Below are 27484 nucleotides of genomic sequence, written 5' to 3' on the forward strand. Positions count from 1 at the left end.
AGATCCCATCCTCCCCCAGAGAGAACATGAAAAGAAAAGCAGTGTGTGACCTTGAGCACATTATGCTTGATTTCTTTATTTCCTCAGCTGTAAAATAATCATATGTATTTAACTTGGTTTGAGGATTAGAGATCATTAACATAAATTCCCAACAGTCAAGGAAGTTATATTTGATGCAGAAAATGTGTCACTTTCAAAATCCTGGATCCTTCTTTTTGTGAAATGATTAAGCTGAGTCCATTCCTCCCTAAACAGGGGCACAAATGGCGGCAGCAGTCAGGCATTACAAGCAGAATTTATTACCCAAAGCAGTTTGAGGAAGTCTAGGCACTGGGCATGGCCTTCCCCAATCACAAGAAAACTCAAACCTCTTTAAACTCACCCTCCACTCCCAGCTGAAGTGAGGGATTAAAGGCTGCAGCCCAAGTTATGCCACGAACTCTATATCCTCATTCTTTTTTTTTGTAGGAAGATTGGCCCTGAGCTAACATCCGTGCCCATCTTCCTCTGCTTTCTATGTGGGATGCCTACCACAGCATGGCTTGACAATTGGTGCGTAGGTCTGCCCCCGGGGTCCGAACCGGTGAACCCCGGGCCGCTGAAGTAGAGCCTGCAAACCTAACCGCTACACCACCAGGCCGGCCCCACTGTCTCCTCATTCTTTTTTTTTTTTTATCTGTTTATTTTTTTTTGTCTCCTCATTCTTGACTAATAATCTCAAAGTCACAAATGGGCATAATGTAATTTGGATCCAAATCTTACACAGGAAAACTCCACAATTAATAAGACAAGGTTGGAGGTATCATTCAAATAGACAGGAAGATACCAAAGAGCTTTAACTGGCTATGAGAAGGAGAGAGGTTTTCTGTTCATAATTAAATGGAATTGTCTAATAATCATCAGTGAGTATGAGCCTTGGAGGAGACGTTAATCCTGTGGGGTGGGTGACAGGTGCACTGACCAAACCCTCCTGGGCTAGTCAGAGGAGAGATTTAAGGTCTTCCATGAGGACTCCCCATGACTGTCCTTAGGCAGGTGCCTCCTGGTTACCTAGTGCGGAAGGAGCCTGTAGTGGCTGCCCCTGAACCTGCAGAAGGGTGGGGGTGGGGGTGTTGGGAAGGCGGTTCCTGACCTTGCAAAGTGACACAGAATTCTCAGCAGCGGAGGAGGCTGTCTTCAAGCAGCGTTGAGAAGTTCCCTGACTATTTCTACATTTAGGGAGTGCAACCAAATCTCTCACATGGGATTTCAGTTTCACTTGTTTGATGGGTTTTAAAATTATCCTAGACCCAGAAGGTCAGTCTCTTATTCTCCTTTTGTCATCAAACCAAATAGCATTTATGTCTAGAAACACTGCGCTAAACAAAAACTGTGGGCAATCCCTCATTCCAGACCCGGTGCTGCAGATTTTCTTGAAAATCAGCTTCTGCACCAGTTAAATCTTGATAAAGGTCTCTCTTCATAATTTCCCCCACCCCCCACCAGGCCACAATCACGGTGGCACCAGGAACCCAAGGGACAGATTCCCTCCCCCCTCAACTCGGGCTCTCCAGGAAGAAGGGGAGCTCCCAGCACCTGCCTGCCAAGCTCTGCTCCACTTGCTGAACTTTGCTCAGCAAGAACAGGTCATTCTGGCCACAAGTTCCCCAAAACCATCCCCATTTTTAAGGCACATCAACTCCTCTGGGCAAGGCTCTCTGCTTATAATGAATTATTTTAGTTATTCTTACTATTCAAAAGAAACTTGTGCATCAAAGCCCACCCTTGGCAGCCATTCTGCCCCAAGATGCTGAGAGGGTGGGGATAAGGGCAGAGCCCAATTAACATCAGGGATTCTGGTCGTCAGGGTCACACTTCAGCATGACTTTCAACCCCAATCCTTTTTTGGATGTTTCAAAAGCCTCCAGAGCTTTCTCCAGAGGAAACCTATGGGTGACTAAGGGCTTTACATTCACAGACTTGGACGCAAGCATGGAAATCGCCATCGGCCACCTGTAAAAGATCACAGGCATTGCATTCAACCTTCAGGAGGTAAGAGCCAGCCACCCAAAACTACTAAGCACAGATCAGCTTGGCCATATTTATTTATGGCACTACAGTTCTGCAAGGTCAATTCTGCAGACCCGCCGCAGTGGAAATGATCTTACGACTTGTAATTTGGGAATACAGGGCCTATTCCCAAATGCCTCCGACCCCTCTGCAATGTCTGTCATGAAGCCTAGAATTCCTTCGGCTTGAAGGCATAAGGCAAATGGAGCCCACTGTGAAAGGGTGCATAAGCCTCAGGGACGCAGCCCAGAATAATCCAATCACAGTCCTTAGCAGCTGGGCGTGGCGGAGTTTGCTGGGAAACCAGCCTCTCCAGAGGGAATGGCTAAACTCTAAAGGTGGGAGAGTAAGGGACACAGGCGGGGAAGGTGGTCCTGGACAGAGTTTTCCAGCAGGGGAGAGGGTGGAGCCACAGAACATGGGGTGAGGTGAATTAAGACCCTCTCCCTTCCCAGGGTGGACCCTGCGGCTCTGGAGTGGGAATCAAGGGACTTGAGTTCTTGCTCTTGTCCCCCCTCCTCTCCTTCTTCCCTTCAAAGGGGGAAAATGGAGATCTGGCCACTTAAAGAAGTGGAAAACAGAGGGCCTGGGGGATGAGTGGCAGATACCCAAGAAAAGCATGTTTCAAATCTGCCTCCCTCCATCCCTCCCTCCCTCACTCCTTCTGCCATCTGTGCCCTCCTGTTCTTTAACCAAGAGTGAATGTTCTCTCTTTAGATCACTATCACACATATCACATGGCTGTCAGTGTGTCCAAGGAGTGCCCCTCATGAATAAATAGGCAGAGACTCTTGGTCCAGAGGCCTTGCAGGGCCTGCCCTGGTCTTGCTGGCCGCTGGCCACCCTGGCTCACCCACAATATACTCACGTGTTGCAGTATCGAAACACGCCCTTGATATCCACCTCCCTGGTGGCTGCGTGCACTAGGGGCACAGTGGTCATCTCAGAGCCCAGCCCCACAAGTACCAGGGTCCCACCAGAACGAGTGGCCTGAAGGAGAGGTAAGAACAAGAAAACCCAGAAGATAAGAAAATGCAGACTTCCAACTCACAATAACATCGTGGTCACACAAATGTCTTCTGATTGCATCAGGTGAGCCCAAAAATTTCAGAGAATAGGATTCTTTCTATACTGCTGAACTCTTCAATATGTCAATCAAACTCAACAGAGTAGCATAGTAAAATTATGTTCCTTAAAGATCCTGAAATAATACACTTCACCAGTGGAGGACTAGGCACAGGGAAAGCATCTTCTACTGTCCAAACATCCCAGGAAATAGCGAAGGTTCTCCAGACCCCAGTGAGAATCTCCCCTACAGACAAGGTTGATCTGCAACAGCTTCTGAGCATCTTTCAAAGCTTTGCTAATTCAGTACCAGATGCTAGCATCAGCCACTGCCGTATCTCAGCACCTGCTGTGCCTTCTCCAGAGTGCTACCCCACAAGACAGAACTTCTGTCAAATCTCTAAGGAACCACCCTCTTGGTGAGAAAACTATACAAATGGGGAGGGCTATTGGAATTCTGTGGTTTAAAAATTGCCTTATACATGCACGCTGGCATCTGAGACATTCGTCCCAATAGTATCAGTCATATGGATTTTGTCTTCCTTGAACATCCATCTGCTGTTCCCTCCTTGGAGTGGGCCAGAGAGTGAAATGTCTCCTGACAGTCTCTACATAACTCCACATGAGAGCTGTACCTGTTCCAGAGATTTTCTGGGACCTGTGCTCAATGTTGTGAGAGAAAGAAAAACGAAGAATTCACTCATGCTAAGTTTTCATTATAGTCAGCAGCAAAGCCCTTCTTGGGACCATTCTAAGAGCTAAACAGTGGGGCTACAGAAAGGCACACGTCACATCCCCTATCTGTGAGGGGAAGGATACACCACAGAGAGACGCCTGCAGCGTGAGGTGACTCCTGGCGCTTGCACTCATGTGGGACCCTGGAAGGTGCCCCTCTCAGCCAGGTCGCTCATGTGTAAGAACAGGCTGACACCTCCCCAGCAGGGCTGTTGGGGTGAACAGTGCTCAGCACTGGGATGGGCTCCATGATTGGCGCATTTTCTGTTTTGATTGAAGCGCAGAGTCACTTACAAACCACCTGTGACATGTAAGCACTGTTCATAAGGGGGAGGGTATCTCACAACTGTCCCCACCAGAAAAATGGGGGAGGGGGAACAAAGTTGTGAGTGAGCCAAACAAAAGTTCTCTTAGCTGAGAACTTTTCCAGGAAACCTGTTTCTCCATCACATTTCCTCTCCACCTGGTGAGGAGGACAAGGAACACCACCAACTGGCCATCCCAAGCTGCCAGGAGGCCAGGAGTTTACTGACCACAGGTAAAGGAATGCTCGGACCACCCGACCATTGTTCTGTGGGTATGACCTCTGCACCAAGGAGATGACATCAGTTCTACACTAAGCATTTGCCACATCTCCTCATGAACATTTTCTAGTCATGACCTGGCAGGAAAGTGACTCTCAGGTGTGCCTCGGCCTACCTTGTGCATTGGCAGGGTGACCTGCTGAATTCGACAGCACCTGTCCTGCATGATGTCTCTACTTCTCGCTCAGGAGAGGCACCCGCTTCAGGTCTAGGGAGGCCCTTGGGTCACATTTACCTCCTTGTCCACCTCAGGTAGCCTGGCAACTGGGTCCTCACCATCAACAGCTGGAGACGCCAACTGTTCTCAGGTGCTCTCCAGACAGCACACAAGAGGAAGGAAAGCTCTGAATTGTGAAGCCAGGTTTTTTACTGCCTCTCTGGGGAATGGGAGTCACTGACTGGCCAACAGGAGACACACCTTACCTGTTGTCAGAGCCCTCAAGGTGTCTGGCACAAAGCCAGGCACAGAGCAGGTAGCCAAGACATGCCCTGGGTTGACGGATCACACGCAGACCTATCGCCCTCTGAGTTTTGGCTTCTCTTTGCCCCCTCCTACATGGTAACCACTGTAGGATGGAACTCAGGACAAAGTGAAGGTGCCACCTGCTCCTCCCTCCTCCCACTACTTGAGCCATGGGCATCTTGGTAGGAGGAGGACTAGGCAGCTTTGCTTGGGGGCCAGGCCTGAGGGCGGTATCTCTAAGCTCAAGGTGTCAGCTTTCCCCAGAACGTCTTGCATGGAGCAAAGTGCCCTTGTGCGTGACCAAGCTGTGACTCAGAGGGAAGGAGGAAGCCCACGCTGCTGCGGGACGCAGTCTAGGAGGCACAGTAGGAGCGCCCAGTGATGGCAGCTGCTGTGGCTCTCCCCAGCCCAGCCCCTCCCACCCTAGGCCGGTTGCCCACTGGCTCCTTGTTAACTCCTGCCCTTTCTCCCCTAAGCAGTGGCCAGAGTAGGGAAAGCTCAGGCATTGGAGGCGTGTGCTCAAGGCAAGTCACCGGGCCTCTCCCGGTAAAACATGGAAAATGAGAACTAATTTTCAGGGCATAACATTTATAAAGCACCCAGTAGGCAACTCAGCACACAGTACGGCTCAGAACCTAGAAGGTATTTTTTCTCCTCTCTTTTCCTCATCCTTTGATCTGTCAATGCCACACCTGCCACCTTGCCAACTTCCTGTAAATTACTGATGGGTCGCTGGGGGGAGAATCAGGTATTGGCAGCTTAGCTGTTCCTAGTTCTGGGAGAGGACACTAGAAGCCAACTCTGACCCTGAAAAATCACCTCACCTTTGTGACTAACTTAATGCTTGTTACTTTTTCAATGATACAAATTGCTGTTTTCCTCAATAAAACAAGGTAGGGATTTCCTACCCTCCACTAAGCCTGCTTCCCCTGTTCCACCTGTTGATCCTTTCACCAAAAGCACTGTTTTATGATTGCAGATATGACCATGCCAGCAACCCCACCCCAACAGCGTGGACCACTTAAGATCTTTCAAGGACTGTGTATCTCTTACTTTGTTTAAACCTCACAACGACCCAATGAGGATGTTAAGCAAGTGTCACTATCTCCAAAAGAGAGATAAGAGAAGAGTGATACCAAGAGATTACCTAATTTTCCTTAGGGGTCATTAGCAGTCAGTGGAGAAGCTTGATCCTACCCCGCGAGGATCTGCCCACCAGCTTCAGCTACCCTCATCCCACTCACATAGATGCCGGCCTGGATGGCGGCCTCTGCCCCCGTGCACTCAATGGTGACTTCTGGCTTGCACCCCAGTAGATCTTCCACTTTACTGGCAATTTCCTGAGGGCTCTCCTTGGAGATCTGGAGGATGAAATCAGCCCCGAGTTCTTTGGCTTTAGACAACCGAGAGGCAGACAGATCTAAAGTTGAACAGAAGTTTCTTTCAAACTGAGAAACTGGGTGGCTGATTAGGGAAAAAATAAAAACAGAGGTGCAGGTTCTGATGGCAACGAAGCTCTGGTGTAGTGGTTGGTGTCACTGAGCCCAACACGCATACTCTCTACACCTTCTCACATTCCTATTCACACCACACACTGTCTCTCTTTCACATAATCTCCCTCTCTCTCAGATAACTTCTCCTCAAACATCCACACCCTTCCACATCTCCACACACTCCAATCACACCGCACAGCTCTACACAGCTACGTACACACACAATCTCTCAGACACCTTCTCCTCACACAAAATACACATACATCCCCTCCTACATCGCCACCCCTCACACATCCACACACACCCCACACAACTCTACACACTCACCCACACACATAATCTCGCAGATAACCTCTCCTCACACATAACACACACACTCAGATACCTTACACACACACACATACATACTCTCTCTCACAGATGCCTTCTCCACACACACACCCTTCTACACCCCACACGCTTCCATATACACCTCACAGCTCCACACACACATACCCACACAGGCCATCACAGATAACCTCCCCTCACACATACACACTCATATCTCTCACCCATACCACACACTTCACACATAGACATCCTCTTATAAACATCTCACATATCCCACTAACTCCACATCACAAACAGACCCTCTTTGTTTCCTGGACTTGGTCAGTGGACCAAGGACTGAGCCTCCTCTTAGGACCGAGTGGGCACCTGAGCCTAAGGTCCACACATAAAGAGTCAGGTCCTCTTTTCCACAGCAGCCGCCCTCTACCAGCAGCTTCATAAGAGGCTCCTCCTGAGGCCTGACTTGGTCATTCCTGGGTGGGCTTTTCGACCCTGGAACCCAGGAGAAAAGAAGAGGAGCCCCTTTAGAAACCCAGTACCCCAGTAAGGGAACAGGTCTCATGCCCTAGCCCCAAACTGTAGGCCCAGCTGCTTCCCCCTCAAGGAGATTTAAAATGAAGAAAACCTTCTTACCAGTCACCACCACTTGAGCCGCACCCATTGCCTTGGCCACGAGTAAAGTGACTAGTCCGATCGGCCCTAAATAAAGTAGGAAATGGGAGACATTTGTGAAATGTTAAACATCAGTTCTCCCCCTTGTCCAGGCCATAGAGAGAAACTATATCTTTTGTGTACCCCTAGCATCTATCCCAGTGCTGGACACACGGCAGGCAGTGAGAACTTGACGCTGTTTGTTGAATGCATGAGGGACTGTCCTCTACATGAAATCTGCTCCTAGCACAGGATTCTACTTGATTCTCTCATATCTCAAAGCTAGAAATTTTCCACATACCCTTAGGCACTGCTTGGGGATAATGTCAAAGAACCAGAGGGCTCAAGGAAACATTTCTTTGTTCCGAGAATAAGTCTCAGGAGGTCTGAGTATATTTTCCTGTTCTCTCTTTGATCCTACCTTCTTAGAACCCATCACGCCTCCCCTAGAAGAGATATATCCTTTTTAGGCACCACCTGAGGACCCCCGTGCAGGGTGTCCTTAAGTGAGCTGGCTCCCTGGGTTGACTCAGCTGCTCGGGCAGCTCCAGGATGTTCAGGTGCCTAAGAATCAGCCTGGAAACCACCTGCTTCCCCAGAGTTATCTGCATGCTAGATGATACAATGCTTTTAATACAAAAACCAGACTAAATAAGGCTATGCAGAATATAATAAATAAGGCTACGCAGAATGTCTTGGGGGATTTGCTTTTTGGACACTCCCCTTGAAAACAATTTTGTGAGTTCCCTTAGTAAGTAAAACACTGGAAAATGCCTGAAATGACCAACAAAGTCATCAGTTAAATAAACTACAATGGGATACCACACAGCTATTAAAATTATGTCATAACTCTTTTATCTATTGATGTGAAAAAATGTTCACAATATATCGATTTTTTTTTAAGAAAGAGTAGGTAACATGAAGCATATTCAGCGTGATCTCGTTTAAAAAAAAGTTAGCAGTGGTTTTCTCAGGCTGATGGGTGACAGGGCTAAGGGTGAATTTCTGCGTGTGTCCAAGTGTGGTATGTATGACTTATCTTCTTTTTCTATGGCAAAAATGTATTACTTATGCAGATTTTTTAAAAAAATCTGTCACCCGAATCCTACAGTCTGCTGGTTCATTGAGGCAAGCCTGTTCTACACCCATCATTCCTCTTAGGAAGCCCTGAGGTCACTTCTGCGACCCTGCCAAAGAAAATCAGTCACAAAAGTGTATGAGGATTAACTCAAAATGGATTAAAGCCTTGAATATAAGACCTGAAACCTTAAAACTCCTGGAAGAAAAGACAGGCAATAAGCTCCTTGACATTGGTCTTGATGATGAGTTTTTGGTTTTGACCCCAAAAGCAAAAGCAAAAAGAGAAAGATAAACAAGTGAGACTACATCAAACCAAAGAGCTTCTGCACAGCAAAGGAAACCATCAACAAAGTGAAAAAGGCAACCTATCAAATGAGAGAAAATATTTCAAATCATATATCTAATAAGGGGTTAATCTCCAAAATATATAAAGAATTCATACAACTTAACAGCAATAAAACACAATTGATTAAAAAAAATGGGCAGAGGATCTGAATACTTTTCCAAAGAAGACATACAGATGGCCAGCAGGTACATGAAAAGGTGCTCAACGTCACTAATCATCAGGGAAATGTAAATCAAAACCACAATGAAATCTCACCTCACACCTCTTAGAATGGCTATTTTCCAAAAGACAAAAAATAAGTGTTGGCAAGGACGTGGAGAAAAGAGAATCCTCATATACTCTTGTTGGGAATGTAATTTGGTGCAAACACTATGGAAAACAGCATGAAGGTTCCCCAAAAAACTAAAAATGGAACTACCATATGATCCAGCAATTCGACTTCTGGGTATTTATCCAAAGAAAACAAAAACTAACGCAAAATGATAGATGCACTGCCATGTTCATTACAGCATTATTCACAACAGCCAAGACTTGTAAGCAACCTAAGTGCCCATCAATAGATGAATGGATGAGGAAGTTGTGGTATATATACATATAATGGAATACTAGTCAGCCATAAAAAGAGAGGAAATATAGCCATTGTGCCAACATGGATGGACCTTCAGGGCATTATACTAAATGAAATAAGTCAGCCAGAGAAAGACAAATACTGTATGATTTCACTCATATGTGGAAGATAAAAACAACAACAACAAACAAACAAACACATAGACACGAGAATAGATTGGTGGTTACGAGAGGGGAAGCAGGGAGCAGGGAGGGTGAAAAGGTCAAAAGGGCACATGTGTATGGTACCAGACAGCAATTAGACTTTGGGTGGTAAACACAATGTAGTCAGAAATCGAAACATGATGTACACCTGAAATTTACATAATGCTATAAACCAACGTCAATAAAAAAAGTCCCTCTGATTATTAAAAAAATTATAAGGTACAAATGTCTAGCTAAAAAATAAATAACATCATGGGGATGTAATGTACAGCATGGTAACGATAGTTAATAATATTGTGTTGCATATTTGAAAGTTGCTAAGAGAGTAGATCTTAAAAGCTCTCATCACAAGAAAAAAAAATTTTGGAACCATAACTAGACTTACTGTGGTAATCATTTCGCAATCTATACAAATATTGAATCATTATGTTGTATACCTGAAACTAATGTAATGTCATATGTCAATTATACCTCAATAAAAAAAAGTATATGAGGAACTCCAAATCACACCCACAAGGAGTGTGAGCATGCTGTCTGGCCACCAGCAATTAGAAGCCTAGATGCCTAGAATGATTCACTCTGAGGCTGACAGGGTTTCTTTGGGTGGCTGGAAGCAGGCAAAGAGAGAAGGCAGCTCGCTGCAACCCCAATGTAGGCAGGGTGCTGGCTCAGGGTGGGCTCGACCCCACTCCTTCCACTGGCCGTGAGTGGGACCATCTCATTTCTGGATGGACCAGGAAACCACTTCTCTCGTATCATTTGAAATGTCCAAAAGTTGCCCTTCCCTTTACTACCAAAAATATTTCCCTAGTTTCATAACAAGGCTTGAAACATAATCCTAAATTGCATTCTTTAAATCAACAGAAGGGTTATGTTGCCTAGGAAATAACATTAGTTACTATCATGTCTGCAGATATTAGTTTATTTAGCAAAGTGCTGGTCACTGAGGGAATAGGACACTGTAATCCTGCCCCATCCAGGAAGATTCTAGGACCAATTTCAGCCCCTGGAGGGGGAACGAGATGGGCAGAGGGGTCCCCACATTCCCCTTGAATGAGCTCATAACCAGGGTATCGTCTGTTTCTTACCAGCTCCACACACAAAGACTTTGTTTCCCAGGGTGACTCCACCTCGCCGGCAGGCGTGGATTCCCACAGACAGCGGCTCAATCAGGGCCCCTTCCTCAAAGGTGACATTGTCAGGAAGCCTGAGGAGTCATTCAACACACTCAATTAGTCCTTCTGGGTTAACAATAATAACAATAGTTAATATTTATTAAGCATTTACATATGTGCCAGGCAATGTGCTAAGCAATTTACATATATTCACTCACGTAAATCCTTGGAACAGTTCTGTGGCAGGTACTACTATTCCCATTTTACAGACGAGGAAATCGAGGCTTGGAGGATTAAATGACTTGCTCCAACGTTCAAAGCTAGTGAGGGGCTCAAAGGGTTTGAATTGGAAGCCAGATATGTCTGATTCCAGAGCCTGTGCCACACGCGCCCCTCTGAAAATGGTTTTCTTTGGTGAAATCACTTCAGTGAATGTGAATACATTATGTTTTCTTTAACTGCTATCCAAGATAAGTTAGGGTGTGGCCGTCATCAATAAATGAAAAGTTCATTTAACAAGGGGTTAACATAACCACATTCCAGCATCATATCTGTTTCTCAAACTTATAGCCTTTGTGGTTTCACTTTAACAAACAATCCTTACTATCAGTAGCTTTGCCAAACACTGATTTAGAAGCTGGCATCACTCTGTTCATTGTCTCCTGTATTACATGCTCCAGAAGAACCACGTCTGATGGCAGCAGCTGCACGGTTGTCCCAGGACTGGTTAAGATGAGAAAAGGGCCTGTCTTCCACACAGCTGATTAAATGCTGTGTCACCTTTGCCACTGGGTTCTTGATTTTCACTTCCAAGTCTACTGGCATCTTGACCCTATTAACAATCCCAGTTAGGATGACAGCAAACATTTGAATAAGGCTTTACTGCTTAGAGAGCTTTCTCATCCATAATCTCATTTAATCCTCACTAGGACCTTGTCAGGCAGGAAGGGCAGGATTTATTTTTACCTCCATTCCACAGAAGAGGAAATTGAAGCTCGATGACATTAACAGACTTGCCCAAGGTTACAAGGCTAGTGAGTGGACAAGCCACACTCGAACCTAGGTCTCCTGATTCCACGTCGTCTGCCTGTCCCATTATCAGCTGCCTCCTGGTACAAGGAGCTGTAGAGTTAATATCTAATTTCTGCTAGTTCCTCACTGTCCAGTATTTATTCAATGCCCCCTCAAACCTCCACAGGCAAGAACATGAAAACCTTCAAGTTCCAAAAAGAAATAAAGGTGGCAGCCAAACCATGTGCTCATCCCCATGATCTTGCTGTCATTGTTCACAATCCTCCACAGAATAAATACTAAGGCCTGTAATTGGCCTGGCTGCTGGCCCCTACCTGTTCCTTCTCCCTTCCCCTCTGCTTCCCTCACATCAACCCCCGACTCCAATCCTTTCTCCTGCTCTGACTACTGTCATCACCCCTTCCACTCACCCAACCTACCCCGTCAATTCTATATAAGGGGAAAAGTTTGAAGTAAAATAATGAAGACACCCAAAGTCTCTCAAGGACCCCTAACCACACTCACTCAGACATGTCTGCCCCTTCACATTTGGGCCTCCCCCAGGCTTGTATTGACTCTAAGCTGAGGTCAGGAAGTGTGAGCTCCTCTCACGTTCGTTCTGACTTCCCCTTGAAACAAGAACACCAAGGAGAAATGGGATTGGGGACAGAGATGAGAGAGGATTGTTATCAGGGAGATTATTCTGACCAGGCAGACGCTGCCTTTTCACAGATGCAGCCATAGCCAGCTGCACGGAGGCAGAAGCACCAGCACTGGGCAGAGTCGTGAGGCTCAGCCCCGTTGCCATTGACCTTGGGAGAGTTACTGGTCCTCCTTCCTCAACCTTGTTCAGTGGGGGCAGCAGGGGAAGAGGTATGAGAGGACTCTAACTTTCTTACCAACTCTAATCTTTCATGACTTTATAAACACCAGAGAATGACAAGGCAATTTGGTGGTTTTCACAATAGGGTTCAGGGAACAGGCAAAAGGATGATCAAGAAGCCAAGGGGGAAGCAGGAAGATAGAAAGAAAATAAGGTGGGTGAGAAAATAAAGAGGCGGTGGCAGTGTAGAGAAATTTCTCATAAAGAGAAATCAGAGAGGAGGGCTTAGGTCCAGGGCTGGGCTGGGGACATAGGCAGAAAGCACCTTGGGAGGAGAGGTCAAGGTGGGAGTTGTGTGGCCCCTAGAGGCCCTCCTCAGCCCTCCCATCACCATCATCAACCAGAACACCCTCTCCTCCACAATTCCCTACAAACCACCCTCCATCCCAGTGCGAGGCTCCGTCTCAGGCCTAACCCCGTACCATCCCCCAGACACAAGGCCACGGCTACAACGTATCATGGCACTGTTTATTGAGCACCTACTATGTGCCAGGTCTCATGGTGAGTACTTGATATGCCTTTCTCATTGAATCCCATCAATAATTCTATGCATATCATCATATTGGTGTCATTATCATCTCCATTTTACAGGCAAGGATATTGAGGTTGCAAAGTTTAAGTAACTTGCTCAAGGTCACACAGTTGGTAAATGGCAGAGATCAGTGGTTAGTCTTGAGCTTCACCGCTTTGTTCCTCCGCTTTCCATGAAAGTCTTGTTTGACGCCTTGACTTGGAAAGAGCCCAGAAAAGGTGGGCTAGTTCAGGAACCACTCGCTGAAAGGTGGACTCTGCCCGCATGACTTGCTTTCTTCTAGAGCAGGTGCAGGTGTTGACTTAAACTCAACACGCGGTCTCTGGCCTGTGACTCTTCTCAAGGCTTCCAGTGGCCACGAGAAAACTCAGATCTGTCAGGCTGCCCCTGCGACCAGCAGCTGGCCTCCATCGGACAAGCCCCATCCTGGCCAACAGAGCCACCACTGGGGCCAGGCTGGGGTGGGAGGAAAACGCACCTGATCAGGTCAGAAGGAAAGCGGTACATCACAACCCCAGGGCTCCATGGGCCAGGGCCCCTGTGGAAGGCGCAGCCCTTTGCTTCTGTCAGACAGAAGCCGTTCTGAGAGTTGGGATAGGGTACTGACCACAGGGCAGGGGCTTGAGATTAGGAGCTACCCAGGCTTGACTTCTAGCTCTGTTCTGTGCCCGAGTCAATTAGCCTCCTCCTGCCTCTGCTGATCCTTACACAAAACTGCAGGACTGGTGCCCACCTCACCACTATTCTTCTAAGGGTTAAATAAGATAAGGCATGAGGAGCACTTATTGGCACAAGGCCAGGCACATAGTAATGATAATTGTGACTTTACACGCATTGCCTTATTTAACCTTCAAGTGATTAAATGAGACTGAAGCAGAGGAAGGCTAAGTCATTTCCCCAAAGTCACTCACTGGGAGGGAGTGGATCCAGGGTCCTGAAAGTCATGCCCTGGTCCCATGCCATGCCTCCTCAGGAAACCCCAGCTGTTGCTGTTTTCGTTTGTTGTTGTTGTCATCGAGGTCACTGCTGTTATAAGCTCTGTTTCCCGTAGCCGCAGTGGAGACCAATAACGAAGGACGAACCACAAGTTATCTCCATGACGGCTAGAGAGGAGTGAGTGATTTCAGCAACAGCTTTCTATTGTTGCTCTAGGTGAGGAAACGGTGGACTGAAAGACTAAAACCAAGCCCTGGGAGTCAGTCTGAGCCCTGGTCGGCTAGTGAGGCAGGTGACTCAATGCCACCAAGAAGGGCAGGCCTGCCCAGGGGGACACCTCACGTCTGGAATCATGAGCTGAAAGAAACAAAGAAATCACTACAGGAGACTAGAAGAACATCAAACAAACAGAGGAGGAGCGCTCCCAGGTGACATGGTGGGGCCATGGGCACTAACTTGTAGCAGAAGCTGGCATTGTGCTTATAGAACCGGCAGAGGTTCCCGTCATCGGGGGGTGTGGCACAGAAGAAGATGGACGGCGACAGATTGTATCGGCCAATCTTGCAGAATTCATCAGTCTCTCGGGGAGCACCAGGCTCAATGGCAACACGATCACCTGGAGAGGAAACACGAGCAGGGGCAGAGATGGTGAAGGGATGCACATCCATGGGCAGATGCCAGCAGGAGAATCTGGCCCAAAGAGCCACCCTCCTCCCTGGGGACCCAGGGTGCCCTAGGCAAGCCCAGCCTGTTAGTGCTTACACAGGAAACACAGGATGCAGCACAGACTCACACTCTGGGAGAAAATGACCAGCCCACTTCTCCACAGACTGCTTTGGCCCTTTACCAACGCATGGAACAAGTCAACTGCCGCTCCAGCTCCACAGCCACCTCCCAGCTTGGGAAACACAGAACCAGTCCCATTTCTAAGGCAAGCCAGGTCCAGTTCCCATCTCAAACTGCTGCAAAAGAGGTAGCTAGTGCGAGGAGTTTGCACCTTTTTTTCTTCACTTGTTTTGAAAATACGGGGCAAGGGATTTACAAACACAAGAGCCACCATTCTGGCAGGTTTTACGTTCAGTCTGATTGTCTTTAGATAATAACTAAGAGTCAACTGATTCCTGGTAGCAGAACGGCTAAGGTGCATGACCGCAGAGGCCTCGGACTCTGGGACAGCAGAGTAACATTCAGGCTTGTGAACAGCCGGCTCTCCCAGACTGCTACCCCAGCCTTTGAAGCGCTCTTCTATCTTTTCACTATGACGATTTTCAAACATACAGCAAAGTTGTAAACAACTCAAAATAAGGCAAAGCAAAAGAAACAACTCTACAGTGAACACTCAGATATCCTCCACCTAGATCCTTCTATTAATATTTAGCTACATTCACTTTGTCACATATCCGTCCATCCCTCCCATCTATCCATCTCTCCTCCATCCATCAATCCATCTTCCTTTCTGACACATTTCAAAGCAGGTTGTAGACATCAGTACACTCCCTCCTTAAAGATTCCAATCTGCACATTATTAACCAGAGTTCAATTCTTGTTTATGGTTCTCTTTTAAGGCAAAATTTAGATATTGATGAAATGCACAAATACTAAGTGGATCACTAGATGAATTTTGATAAATGCATTCACCTGTGTAATGTAAACCCATATCAAGATACAGAACATCACCACTACCTCAGAAATTTCATTCCCTTGTGTCCCTTCCCACCAACCCCCACCCCCACCCCAGAGGGATGACTAGCCACGCAAGGGCCCTCCTGACTCTGAGGAACCCCTGGGAAGTCTGCCCTTTACTAAGCAGAGACATGTTCAGCTATTTTTTCTGTCTTTTGTGTTAAAAGTACCCACAGAATACAGTCTTGGTTTGTAGTTAGTGCTCATTAAAAGCAGTGATGGCAATGGTGATAGCAGTAGTAATATACAGCAGTATTCACTATTTTTTACGGTATTATCATTATTATAATTATCTGAGCTGGTATTATTGTAGAGGAAATTCAAACTATGAAATAGATGGCCAGATTTTTCATGAATTCAGAATTCTTCCATGCCTTAGATTTATTGATTCTTTAAGATTTATGCTTAAATTTTGTAAGCAAATACTAAGAACCACTCTTCTTTCTAGATTAGTTGATTAGAACTTTAAGTCAGGGCCAGCTCTGGTGACCTAGTGGTGAAGTTCAGCGCATTCTGTTTTGGTGGCCTGGGTTCAGTTCCCGGGCATGGACCTACACCACTCATCTCAGTGGCCATACTGTGACAGCGACTCACATACAAAAAGAGGAAGATTGGCAACAGATGTTAGCTCAGGGCCAATCTTCCTCAGCAAAAAAAAAAAAAAAAAAAAAAACTTTAAGTCAAAGTTAGCATATGAAACACTTAAACAAAAATCATATTCTAAAAAGAAAGTTTCCACAGATATCCTTGTGACAACTAAAATGTGTTCCTCTATCTGTATATCTCTCTTTGTTCTATTCCTTGCTACTTTCTCTGCTGCCCAATGAACTTTCTCCAAATTATGCTTCTCCCATTGACAATGAATTCTTTTTTTTTGGTAAGTAAGATTGGCCCTGGGCTACCAACTGTCACCAATCTTTCTCTCTCTCTTTTTTTTTTTGCTTGAGGAAGATTGTCACTGAGCTAACATCTGTGCCAATCTTCCTCTACTTTGTATGTGGGATGCTGCCACAGTAAGGCCTGATGAGTGGTATGTAGGTCGACACCTGGGATCTGAACCAGTGAACCCCAGGCCGGTGAAGTGGAGCATGTTAACTTAACCACTATGCCACCAGGCCAGCCCCAACAATGAGTTTTTCAACCTAGCATTCAAGATCCTCCATAATCAGGTGGAGTTTTATATTACTCAATTTTATCTTCTAATTATTATTTCATTATGATAACATGTAACTCACAGTTGTTCAATGCTTTTATTTATTTATTTTTTTTGGTGAGGAAGATTTGCCCTCAGCTAACATCTGTGCCAATCTTCCTCTATTTTGTATGTAGGATGCCTCCACAGTATGGCTGATGAGTGGTGCAGGTCTATGCCTGGGATCCAAACCCGCAAATCTGGGCCACCAAAGCAGAGTGTGCAGAACTTTAACCACTTGTCCATGGGGCCAGCCCTGTATGGTGCTTTTAAAAGAGGGACTTTTATACAGATTATGCATTTTTATCATCTCCACTAACTTCCTAACACAGAACCTCTGCTCCAAGCAGCAACTTATTAGCAATTGAGATATGTAATCCCACCTCTGTAATTTTCTTATTCTGTTCCTCTTAATTGGAATCTTAGATTCTGACCTCTTCACTAACTCAAATACAAAATCTTTCTCGTCTCCAGACGTTGGGCAGCCCAGTGGCTCTGAGTACTTGCTCTAGAGTCAAGCAGACCAAGACAGGCACCCCAGCTCTGAGACTAACTGGTGTGTGACCCTGGGCAATCACTATACTTCACCTTTTTCACCTGTTAATGAGGAAAATGATGCCTATCTCGTAGGGTTGTTTCAAGAATGAAATAAATAATTATACATGTAAGTATTTAACTTGGAGACTAACAAATAGTAAATCAATAAATGTTAACTGCTTTCTTCTCCTTCTTATAATTATTATTGTTAAATGTCCAGCTGAACCTATCTCCTCCATGCACCTTCTTTTTAAGCACCTCTGCCCACAACAAATGCCCTTTCTTTGAACTCCCAGAGCCTATTCTTTCCCATACCTGACTGTTGGAGGAGGTCTTCAAGAGGACATGACCACCCGCTGACCTGAGAACTGGATCTAGGCAACTGGAGGCTCCTCACCACCCCAGCCCCCACCCTGCTTGCAATGTACACTATCCCCACCATTCCCACAGTGGGAACCATTTTCAAGGATTCAGCCTTGAGAGCAATGTGTTGTCGAGACCACATGACTGAATCCAGTTAAGGCGTCTATATAAACTTGTAAGATTTGGAGGGTGGGTGTGGAGATCTACTCATCTTGCAGCCACCGAAGACAAGCCTCACATGTGAGTTCCCTTGCTTATTAAACCTGCCACCTGCCAATCTGGGGTGGTCCGCCTCTTTCTTCAGTCTCTCTCTGCCCTCCATGGATGGGGCTGGTTTCATATTACAGCTGGGAAGCTCCCAAGAAGGTTGCAAACCAATAGCACCCATATAGTCTAGTTCTTTAATTGTTGGCATTTATGTATGTCCTGACATCCAGTCTCCTCAAGTAGCTCAAAGCATCCAGGGATCACATATTCTCAATTTTCTATATCCCTCAAATTACCTGGCCCAAGGCGGGACCCATTGTAGATGCTGACTAAGCACCTGTTATAACTTAAATTTAGCAACCCCCCACTCCTTGTTATGACTTACATTTAGAGACCTCATCCCACAGGCAAGAAGCAATCAGTGGTTGTCGGAAGCTATGAACCTTCCACTTTGGGACAACCTTGCAAAACCTCAGGGGCTTTCTTGACTTCCACTGATGAGGAATGGAGGCCCTGACTTAACATTCCTAAATAACACATATGTCTAGCTCCTTCAGAGCTGGTCGATCCCTCCTCACGTAGCCAGGCTCAGAGAGCCTTATAGCTAACACAGGATAGCACCTCTTGCCAACCCCCTTCATCCCCCAAATAATCTGACCTCATCTCCAGGCTGTGCAGCAGCCTCGTCAGCTTCAAAGGAAGTTAAAGCCGACAGCTTGCCACGCCAAGACAGCCTGGACTGAACTCACTGTGCTGGGGAATGTCACAGTCTGCCACAGCTGAGAATTCCTCCCTCTGCAAGGATGAAGAAAGCAAATCTAGGAAACTATTGGTAGTTTCCCAGCCAGCCAATAAAATCAAAGACTGCACCAAATGCCCTGGTTCTTAGCACACGGAGGCAGCTTTGGTTCTTGCACCTGGAACATTCTCCCCCCCGCCCCCCCACTCCCCCGACTTTTCCTAGTTTAGTTCTTACCTACCTTCAGGTGTTCCTCAGACGAGCCGGGGTCTGGGTAGAACACACAGATTGCACCCCGTATTCTTCTCTCCTGCCCTCAACACAACTGTGATTAAGCAACTATCTGTCCTCGCTCTCCCTTCCCCTGTGGAAGACCCATGTGTGTAGGGACCAAGGCTGTACCGTTCACTGCTGTATCCCCCATGTGTAACAGAGGGCCTGGCTCCAAGAAATCATGCACAAATATTTATGTTGAATGAACAAATAAATCCCTTAGTTGAAGGGCTTGGCTGACCTGGCTTTAGGTGCTGTACCAATGATCCCACTTTCACGACTGTCGCTGAAGCTTCATGCCCCAGCACCATTGGCTTTTTCACAACAAAATGCCCAATTCGACCATGCTCCCAGTAGTGGACATCTGAGCCGCAGATTCCAACGGAATGCATCTTCAGCAGCACCTCTGGTTTAAGAAGAGAAAGGAGAAAACAAGTGAGCGAGGGAACAACCCCTCTATTACTCTGAGGCACCCTGGTGTTCTTCCTCTGGACAAAGGAGAGGTCTTGGTTTCAAAGGCCAGGTACAAAATTTAGTCCACAGAGGAAAACAAACTCAACAGCAACCCCAATTAAGGCTTGAAAAGCAAGAAGGCTTCCACAGAGCCAAATAACTGCATGCGAGGGTTAATTCTATGTGTCAGCTTGGTTAGGCTATGGTGCCTAGTTGTTTGGTCAAACACTAGATGTTGCTGTGAAGGTATGTTTTAAATGTGATTAACATGTGAGCACCCCCATGTTCACTGCAGCATCATTTACAATAGCCAAGATATGGAAACAACCTAAGTGCCCATTGATGGGTGAATGGATAAAGAAAATGTGGTGTATATATATGTGTATACACACACACACACACACACTCACACACACACACACACGATGGAACATTATTCAGCCATAAAAAAGGAAAGCTAGCTATTTTCAATAACATGGATGGACCTTGAGGGCATTATGCTAAAATGAGTCAGATGAAGGAAAAATACTGTATGATCTCACTTATATAGGGAATCTAAGAAAAAACAAAAATAAAACCGAGTTTATAAATACAGAGAACTGATAGACGGCAGACTTGGGGAGACGAGGGTGAGTAAAATGGGTGAAGGAGGCCAAATGTACAAATTTCTAGTTATAAAATAAATGTCATGGGGATATAATGTACAGTATGGTGACTACAGTTAATAATATTGTATTGCATATTTGACAGTTGCTAAGAGAATAGATTTCTTTTTTTCTGGTGATGAAGAGTGGCCCTGAGCTAACATCTGTTGCCAATCTTCCTCATTTTTTTTCCCCCAAAGTCTCAGTAAATAGTTGTATATCCTAGTTGTAGGTCATTCTAGTCCTTCTATGTGGAATGCCACCACAGCATGGCTTGATGAGCGGTGTGTAGGCCCATGCTCAAGATCCAAACCGGTGAACGCCAGGCTGCTGAAGTGGAGCACGTGAACTTAACCACTTGGCCATGGGGCCACCCTCAGAGAATAGATCTTAAAAGTCCTCATCACAAGAAAAAAAAAATGTGTAACTGTATGGTATTGGATGTTAACTAGCCTTACTGTGGTGATCATTTTGCAATATACACAAATATCAAGTCATTAAGTTGTACACCTGAAACTAATATAATGTTGTATATCAATTATACCTGAATTTAAAAAAAATTTAAATAAGCAGACTTTGAATAAAGCAGAATACCCTCCATAATGTGGGTAAGCTTCATCCAATCAGAATAAGGTGATGGGGTTCAGGTCCCAAAAAACGCCACTTTGGCATATTGATTATTTGAATAAAGTTTCTTAAGAAACAGCCAGTGTAAGGACACTCTGACCCTCCTCTGTCCCCCTGAAAGTAGGAAATACATTTCCCACGTGAAAGGTACCCTCCCTGTTCTAGCAAGTACAGAGACATCCTTATCACCAGAGACAGGGAATTCAAGGCCTAGAAGACTATAAATAAACCTTGTTACTTCTTTACTAATTTACTACCCCAAGCCCAAACTTCTTTGTCAATTCTTCACAAATTTATTGTTTCTTTATCTAAAAGGTATCAAAGCTGCCTGCTTTGGTCACTTCTCTGAGTCTCATATTTCTATGAGCTCCCATACGTATAAAATTAAAATTGTTTTTATCCTGTTAATCTGTCTTGTGTCAATCTAATTATTAGGCCAGCCAAAGAACCGAGAAGGGAGGAAAGGAAAAGTTTTCCTCCCCTACAAAGGCCTTAAAAGAAAAGACTGAGGTTTCCTGAAGAAGGAATTCTCCTCAAGACTGCAACATCGACTTTCACCTGAATTTCCAGACTGCTGGTCAGCCCTATGAATTTCAGACTTACCAGTCCCCACGATCATGGGAGTCAATTCTTTAAAATAAATTTCCCCCTGGGGCCCGGCTCCGTGGCTGAGTGGTTAAGTTCCCGTGCTCTTCTTCAGTGGCCCAGGGTTTTACCAGCTTGGATCCTGGGTGCGGACCTAGCACTGTTCATGAAGCCACGCTGAGGAGGCGTCCCACATAGCACAACCAGAATGACCCACAACTAGAACATGCAACTATGTACTGGGGGACTTTGGGGAGAAGAAGGAAAAATTAAAAAAAAATAATCTCCCCCTGCCCTCTCTATATATACATATATAATAAATCTATATATAAATAAATAATAAGTCTCTCTTCTCTCTCTTCTCCTCTCTCTCTTGCTTCTGTTTCTCCAGAGAACTCTGATATACAGAATAAACAAGATATTATCAGTAGGAAGAAATGTACCAACTACCTAAGGGGAAAAAATTGTTTTCTAGGAGATAACTATTTCCAGACAACTGGTACGCTATGCCTGATTCTTATCTATTCACACGAGGGAGGCTGGCCAAACCTAGGCTTGGCAGCACTTTGAGAGCTATCAGACTGTGTTCTTCACGCCTGTTGTTTTGTTAAAAAGAGCAGCTTTAATTTAAACCATCCAATGATTTCAACTGGCATTTCCCCTTCACAGGTTTGGATATAGTGAGACTTGGTGGTATTGTTGTTGTCAGTTCTCCAAGTTTAAAATAATAATGCTCCTGAGTCCCTTTGCCGAAATAAATCCTAAAGGATTACTGGCCTAGTCTGACTGAGAGGGCCATGATACGAATATCTCCCTGAGAAAAAGCTCTGCCTTAGAAAGACAAAGAGACCCACAGCTCTGCTCTGCATCCAGATGTCTTCCACACTGCCCTTGCCACAAACCTTGGGCAATCCACCAGGTGTGGCTCTGTGGGACTTTGTCTTTGGTGAACAGAGGAAGAAATGGCAGGGTGAATTCTGAGATCAAAGGTAGGGAAAAATCATTTGAGTTACGAAAACTATCTCTAGAGTTTCCTCTTTTGAATTACCAATTTATAACAAGAGAGTAAATCTGACTTGCTAGAACCCTCGCTGAAATTCAGCATCGTTTCCTCTTCCAATTCAAGGGCAGCAAGAGAGGACAAAGTGAGAACACCACGCTGCTTCAGAGAGAGAAGCTGTGCCAGGATGCTCTGAGGCTAAGGCAGCCCTTGCTTGGCCACCTCTCGAATCAACAGCAAGTTTTCAGGACTTTTCACCTCAACTTTTCAGCGACGTGTCTCTTTCACTTCTCTGAACACGGTATCTTGGTGAAAACACGTAAGTCCTAAATATACATTACTTGCTGAACACTCACAGAAACAGCTATTGTCTGTATTCTTATCACTATAAATCAATAAACCAACTGACCTTTGAGTAGCAAAGCTCAGGAGGTTCCAGGAAAGCTTCCTTCAATCTAATGTTCACACAGAAGCTACAGTTCTGAGGTAGATGGGGCAAGGTGGGGAAGCACACGTCCAACTCATCAAGGACAGAAAGGGAGGGGCCAGCACCCTGGCCTAGTGGTTAAGTTTGGCGTGCTTCACTTCGGCAGACTGGGTTCAGTTCCTGGGCGTGGACCTACACCACTCGTTGGCGGCCATGCTATGGCGGCATCCCACATACAAAATAGAGGAAGATTGGCATGGATGTTAGCTCAGGGCAAATCTTCCTCAGCAAAAAAAGAAAAAAGAAAAAAGGAAAAACAAGGGAGAGAAAGGGGCGCTGAGTGGCTGGGTGTGGGATGTGCTATGTATAGACACTCTCCTTCTTGTCCCCAGCCCCACTTCAGGGTCCTGCAGATTATGAAGTGGGACTCCAGGGACAGGAGAGACTGGAAAACTGTCAGCAGAGATCTGCCTAGCCAACAGGGCAGCATAACCTCCCAAGGCATAGATACCACTCCAGGAAACATGCACGTCAGCTCAGCCCGGTAGGCTCGCTCAGTGAGAGGCCAGAAGGAGTGGAGCAAAGGTGGTGGGAACTCTGCCCCAGCGTGCTCACTCACTTTCTGTGCGTGGGAGATTAGGGCAGTGCGGCAGGGCTCCACGCAGGCCCTCCCATCCCCAGTGGACAGAAGGTCCTGGTCTTCCTGGCACGATGCTCTTTTCTAATTAAAAAATTAAGTTGTATAGACTCACTCCTTTTGAAAGTTTGGGTCAGGGTCAGGACGTGGTTTGGCCACCTGAAATAGCAGCTTACGGTGGAGAGAGTAACCTAACTCTGTCATTAGGTCAAAAGAAGAACCATTCTGCCTTTGCTCCATAAATTGAAGACATTTTATATGGAAAACTCTTTGGGACAAGTCAGCAGTGTGATATGGTAACTCCTCTCTTTCTATCACTACTTCCTTTATTTTATGTAGCAGCCAAGTTAAATCTACCCAGTCGTGCTGTGGACAATGGACTAGGTTCAAGCCTAATGAAGACATAGTTTTTAATGGAGGCAAAAGTAATAAACAGTAGGACAAGAGGTAAGGGAGCAATGCACACGTATCTCCAGGGTACACAACAGGAAACAACAAAACATATGTCAAGTTTCCCAAGGACCTACCATTGGGGCCTGGTTCAGGGATAAGATAGTTCTCCTAAAGGAAACAAAACAGAAAAAATCATTTAGCATGCATAATAACTTTACCTTATGCACATTTTCAGTTAAAAAAAATTAAAGTGGAATTTCATTCAAATACTTAGAATTAACTCAGGCTCAGACCATACTCTGGTGGCTGCCTGAGGGGTACATGGAATAACGCTGACTCTAATAGCTGACCTCACCCCAGCCACCGTGCAACTTGCCCTGGACTGAGAAGTATGCCAAAGGCAACGCCAGGCAGAAAGGATGTTTGGGCTGCTTCTGGGTCTCAACATCTGCCTTCCATACAGATCCCTCCCTTTAGGAAAAACACATTCTTAGATACAGATTTGTTTGGTCTGGCAAACTGGTACAGGGAGAGGATGAGGGTGATTCTGGCGGTTACATGTGGGGGCTTTTGTCTGGAGCAGGTTGGACCAAGTGTGCAGGCTGCCGCTCTTTTCCCTTTCCATCAGTGCACAGCCCAATATTTGGTCCTCTCTTCCAAAACCTCCCATGTGGAGGTTTAGAGGTCCCTTGGGAACACACAGGACCTGCATTTTGGCCACTCTCACAGGTTTAAAAAGCAATCTGAGCTATTCTGATGTTCACAGCTATTAGTACCATTACTATTTACCAAGCTTTTTCTCCCCATTGCCAACTGGCTAGGAAATTCTTGGTGACGAGGAAGGACAGTGAGTGGCCAAATCCAAAGTGTTCATTTTATTAATTCTTTGAAGGCAGCTAGGAAGAGGGGGAAGGGATGAGAGATGTTTACAGCACCGACTATGTGTCAGATGGCGTGTTGGGCTTTACACACCTCATGGCACGTGTTTCTCGCCACAGCCCACAGTTTGCAGATAAGAAACCTGAGGCCAGGAAGTTAAATAATTTGGTCAAGGTCATACTGCCACAGAGTGGATAAACCAGGGCTAAACCCAGGTGTGTCTTATTCCCAAGCCTGCCACACTTCATCCCACTGAACCCATAAAGGGGAATATGCCTTTTCTCCTTTTCAGGGGTGATGCAAGGAGCAGTCAATGAGGTGATGAGGATGTCCAGGGCAGGGCCCCACGCAGAGCGCTCGGGGAGGAGGCAATGCTCAAAGCCTGCCTCCTTCAGAAAGCTTCCTCAGATGCTTTTATAGGTAGCAATAAACGACACTGGGGCTATTTTGCTAACAAGAAAATAACCTTGATGCTGAAGACTGCACCTTCAATCTCTGGCACCAGGTACAGAGCCCTGCCGGAAACCTACGGTGGGGGGACACACTTGTTTTTAATTCATCTCTCTCCACAATAGTGCTTCCATGGAAGGTCTGAGGTTCTCACTCATCTCAGATTACCAGCCCTGTCTGAAGCAGCTCCATGCTCATTTGAACTCCTTGTCTTCAGGGAAGCAAAGCCCAAAGTGATAACACAAATGCCGATTAGCTAACACTGCCACCTTCTCTGTGGCAGGTCCTATGCTGAGTGCTGTGCACGCATCACCTCCATTCATCCTCCCAACAGCCCTATGTGGTACGTTCCACTATTATTCCACTTTCCATAAGATGAGACTGAGGAACAGGGAGATTTAGCAACCTGTCCATGGTAACACTAAGGTAGTAAATCGTAGAGGTGCATCCAAAGCAGCCTGATGTGGGGAAAAGGGGCTCAGGGCAATTTTTCATCTCTTAATAATTTAAACTGGCTACAGAAGGAAGGAAGGAAGGAAGAAAAGAAGGAAGGAGGGAGCAAGGAAGAGAGGGAGGGAGGGAAGAGAGTGGGGAATCCCTCTAGAAATGGGCAACTCAAGATAGCTGGCTGCCACCAAAATCTTTCTCAAAGAAGTTGCTGGTTCCACACCTGACATTACATCACATCAGGGGCTGCCATGTAGTTATGTTTCTGTTATACTGGGTGCAATTTTAAACTGCAGGTTAAATTGAAAATAAAGACTAAAGCCATTATTTCAAACATGGAACAGGAACCCACCCTACTCTGTAAAGGCACTAGTAGGCAACTTCCCAGCACTGAGAGAGAATTCCACAGCATGCTTTTCATATCCATGCCTCCAGCCAGGCCAGGCCAGAACACCCCACTTGGGAGTGGAGAGGTAGTAAGATTGCAGCCCAAAGCAACAGTTGGGCACACCAAATAGGCCCTGGGTCACTAGAGATTACTACAGTAAATATTTGCTGGAGTTAACAGAGTTGACCAACTTTGGCCTTACCCCACAGGCAAAGCTGCAGTGACTCTCCCAGACACTAGAGGGTGCTGTGCCAATAGCCTGGTTTTCCTCAGTGGCCGAACACATTTCACCAAGAACTTAAATACCCCTCCCAGCCAACCAGCTTTCCTTTTTCATTCTTTTTCTTGTGACTCTAATCACTCTTACATCTCACCTTGGCTCCGCTCTCCCCTCTCTGCAGAAGACATGCCACCTAAGCACAAGACCATGTTAAGATCAGCCCTTAAGTTTGTAAATATTATCCTAAGCTCAGGGGTGGGGCTCACAATGTTTTAGAAAGTTATTACAGCATGGTTACTAAAAACCCTTGCTTTGCATTTGTGCTTACTTGGTATGATGTTGGCTACAATCCTGTTTACTTAATCTCCTTTTCTGTCTCAGATTTCGGTGGTGATATTCTTTCATTTATCCTATTTCTCATCTATCAAAGTTTCCTAGCTCCTCTGAGATTTCGAACTTTCACTTTTATCCCCACAGCCCCTTTCTTCATTCCCAAAGGTTGTGTAATCAGGTGTACTGAAGGTTTCTTGAACAGGACTTCTTATCTTTCTATGAGTGATAGTAACAAGGGATAAAGAGGAGTTGAATAATGGTTCTTTACTATACTTACGGCAGTTTTCCAGCATTTTTCTGACTTCAAGTCAGAAATACATCACATACGTATTTTCTCCCTTCTATCCCCTTCAGCCGCCACCCTTCTTCCCCCAAATAAATCATGAGAATACTTCAGGAAGAACGCTCTGTGGAAACACAGAATCATCTCACGTGCCTCTCGCACCCTAAATGTTCTCTTGCCTTTCCTAAATATATTTTCTCAAATTAGCTTCAATACGTATTTCCTAAAGAAATCCGAATGGCCCCCTTTCCTCTACTTCCACCTGCGCATCTGAATTCACGTCCTCAGTACATCTTGCCTGGGTTGCAGCAATGGCCTCAACATGAGGAGAAATCAGGGGAAGATGCTTTTTCCCTCCTCCAGCTAAGCTGGGTGGTGCAGTGGTGGCGAACTCAGACCTTGGAATTGCCTGTCCAAGTGCAAACCTAGGCTCCCTGCCATCAGCCGCACGACCTTGGGGTAGTTACGTAACCTCTTTGTGCCCTCAATTTCCTCCTGTGTATCACAAAGACAATCATAAAAGAGAGCGCCCAACTCAGAGTAAATAAGTTAGCTCTTATTACAAAAGAAATGAAATTAAACTTCTTTTTCTAGAATTAGCTCAGAGTATGGTCGAACCAGCTCTGGACAACCTTGTCCTTCTCCTTTTGAAAAGTTAAAGCTTTAAAAATTGTTTTAGA

General features: G+C 45.7%; 1 protein-coding gene across 2 annotated transcripts in view; it reads right to left on the reverse strand.

Moving 5' to 3' along the window:
- Positions 1 to 209: 209 nt before the first annotated feature.
- Positions 210 to 27484, reverse strand: part of SORD (sorbitol dehydrogenase) — a 43291-nt gene continuing 16016 nt past the window's right edge. The window contains exons 2-9 of one of the 2 annotated variants that reach the window (XM_014847058.3): positions 23939 to 23972; positions 19280 to 19444; positions 14501 to 14660; positions 10656 to 10774; positions 7353 to 7418; positions 6141 to 6316; positions 2918 to 3039; positions 210 to 1992 (exon numbers count right to left, since the gene is read on the reverse strand). In XM_014847058.3, the coding sequence (XP_014702544.1) occupies positions 1827 to 1992; positions 2918 to 3039; positions 6141 to 6316; positions 7353 to 7418; positions 10656 to 10774; positions 14501 to 14660; positions 19280 to 19444; positions 23939 to 23972 (1008 nt within the window). In that variant the 3' untranslated portion in view covers positions 210 to 1826. The remainder of the gene's footprint in view (positions 1993 to 2917; positions 3040 to 6140; positions 6317 to 7352; positions 7419 to 10655; positions 10775 to 14500; positions 14661 to 19279; positions 19445 to 23938; positions 23973 to 27484) is intronic. The other variant, XM_070502361.1, reaches the window with a different exon arrangement.

Source organism: Equus asinus, chromosome 2 (genome assembly GCF_041296235.1).
Source record: "Equus asinus isolate D_3611 breed Donkey chromosome 2, EquAss-T2T_v2, whole genome shotgun sequence".
Taxonomy (NCBI): Eukaryota; Metazoa; Chordata; class Mammalia; order Perissodactyla; family Equidae; genus Equus; species Equus asinus.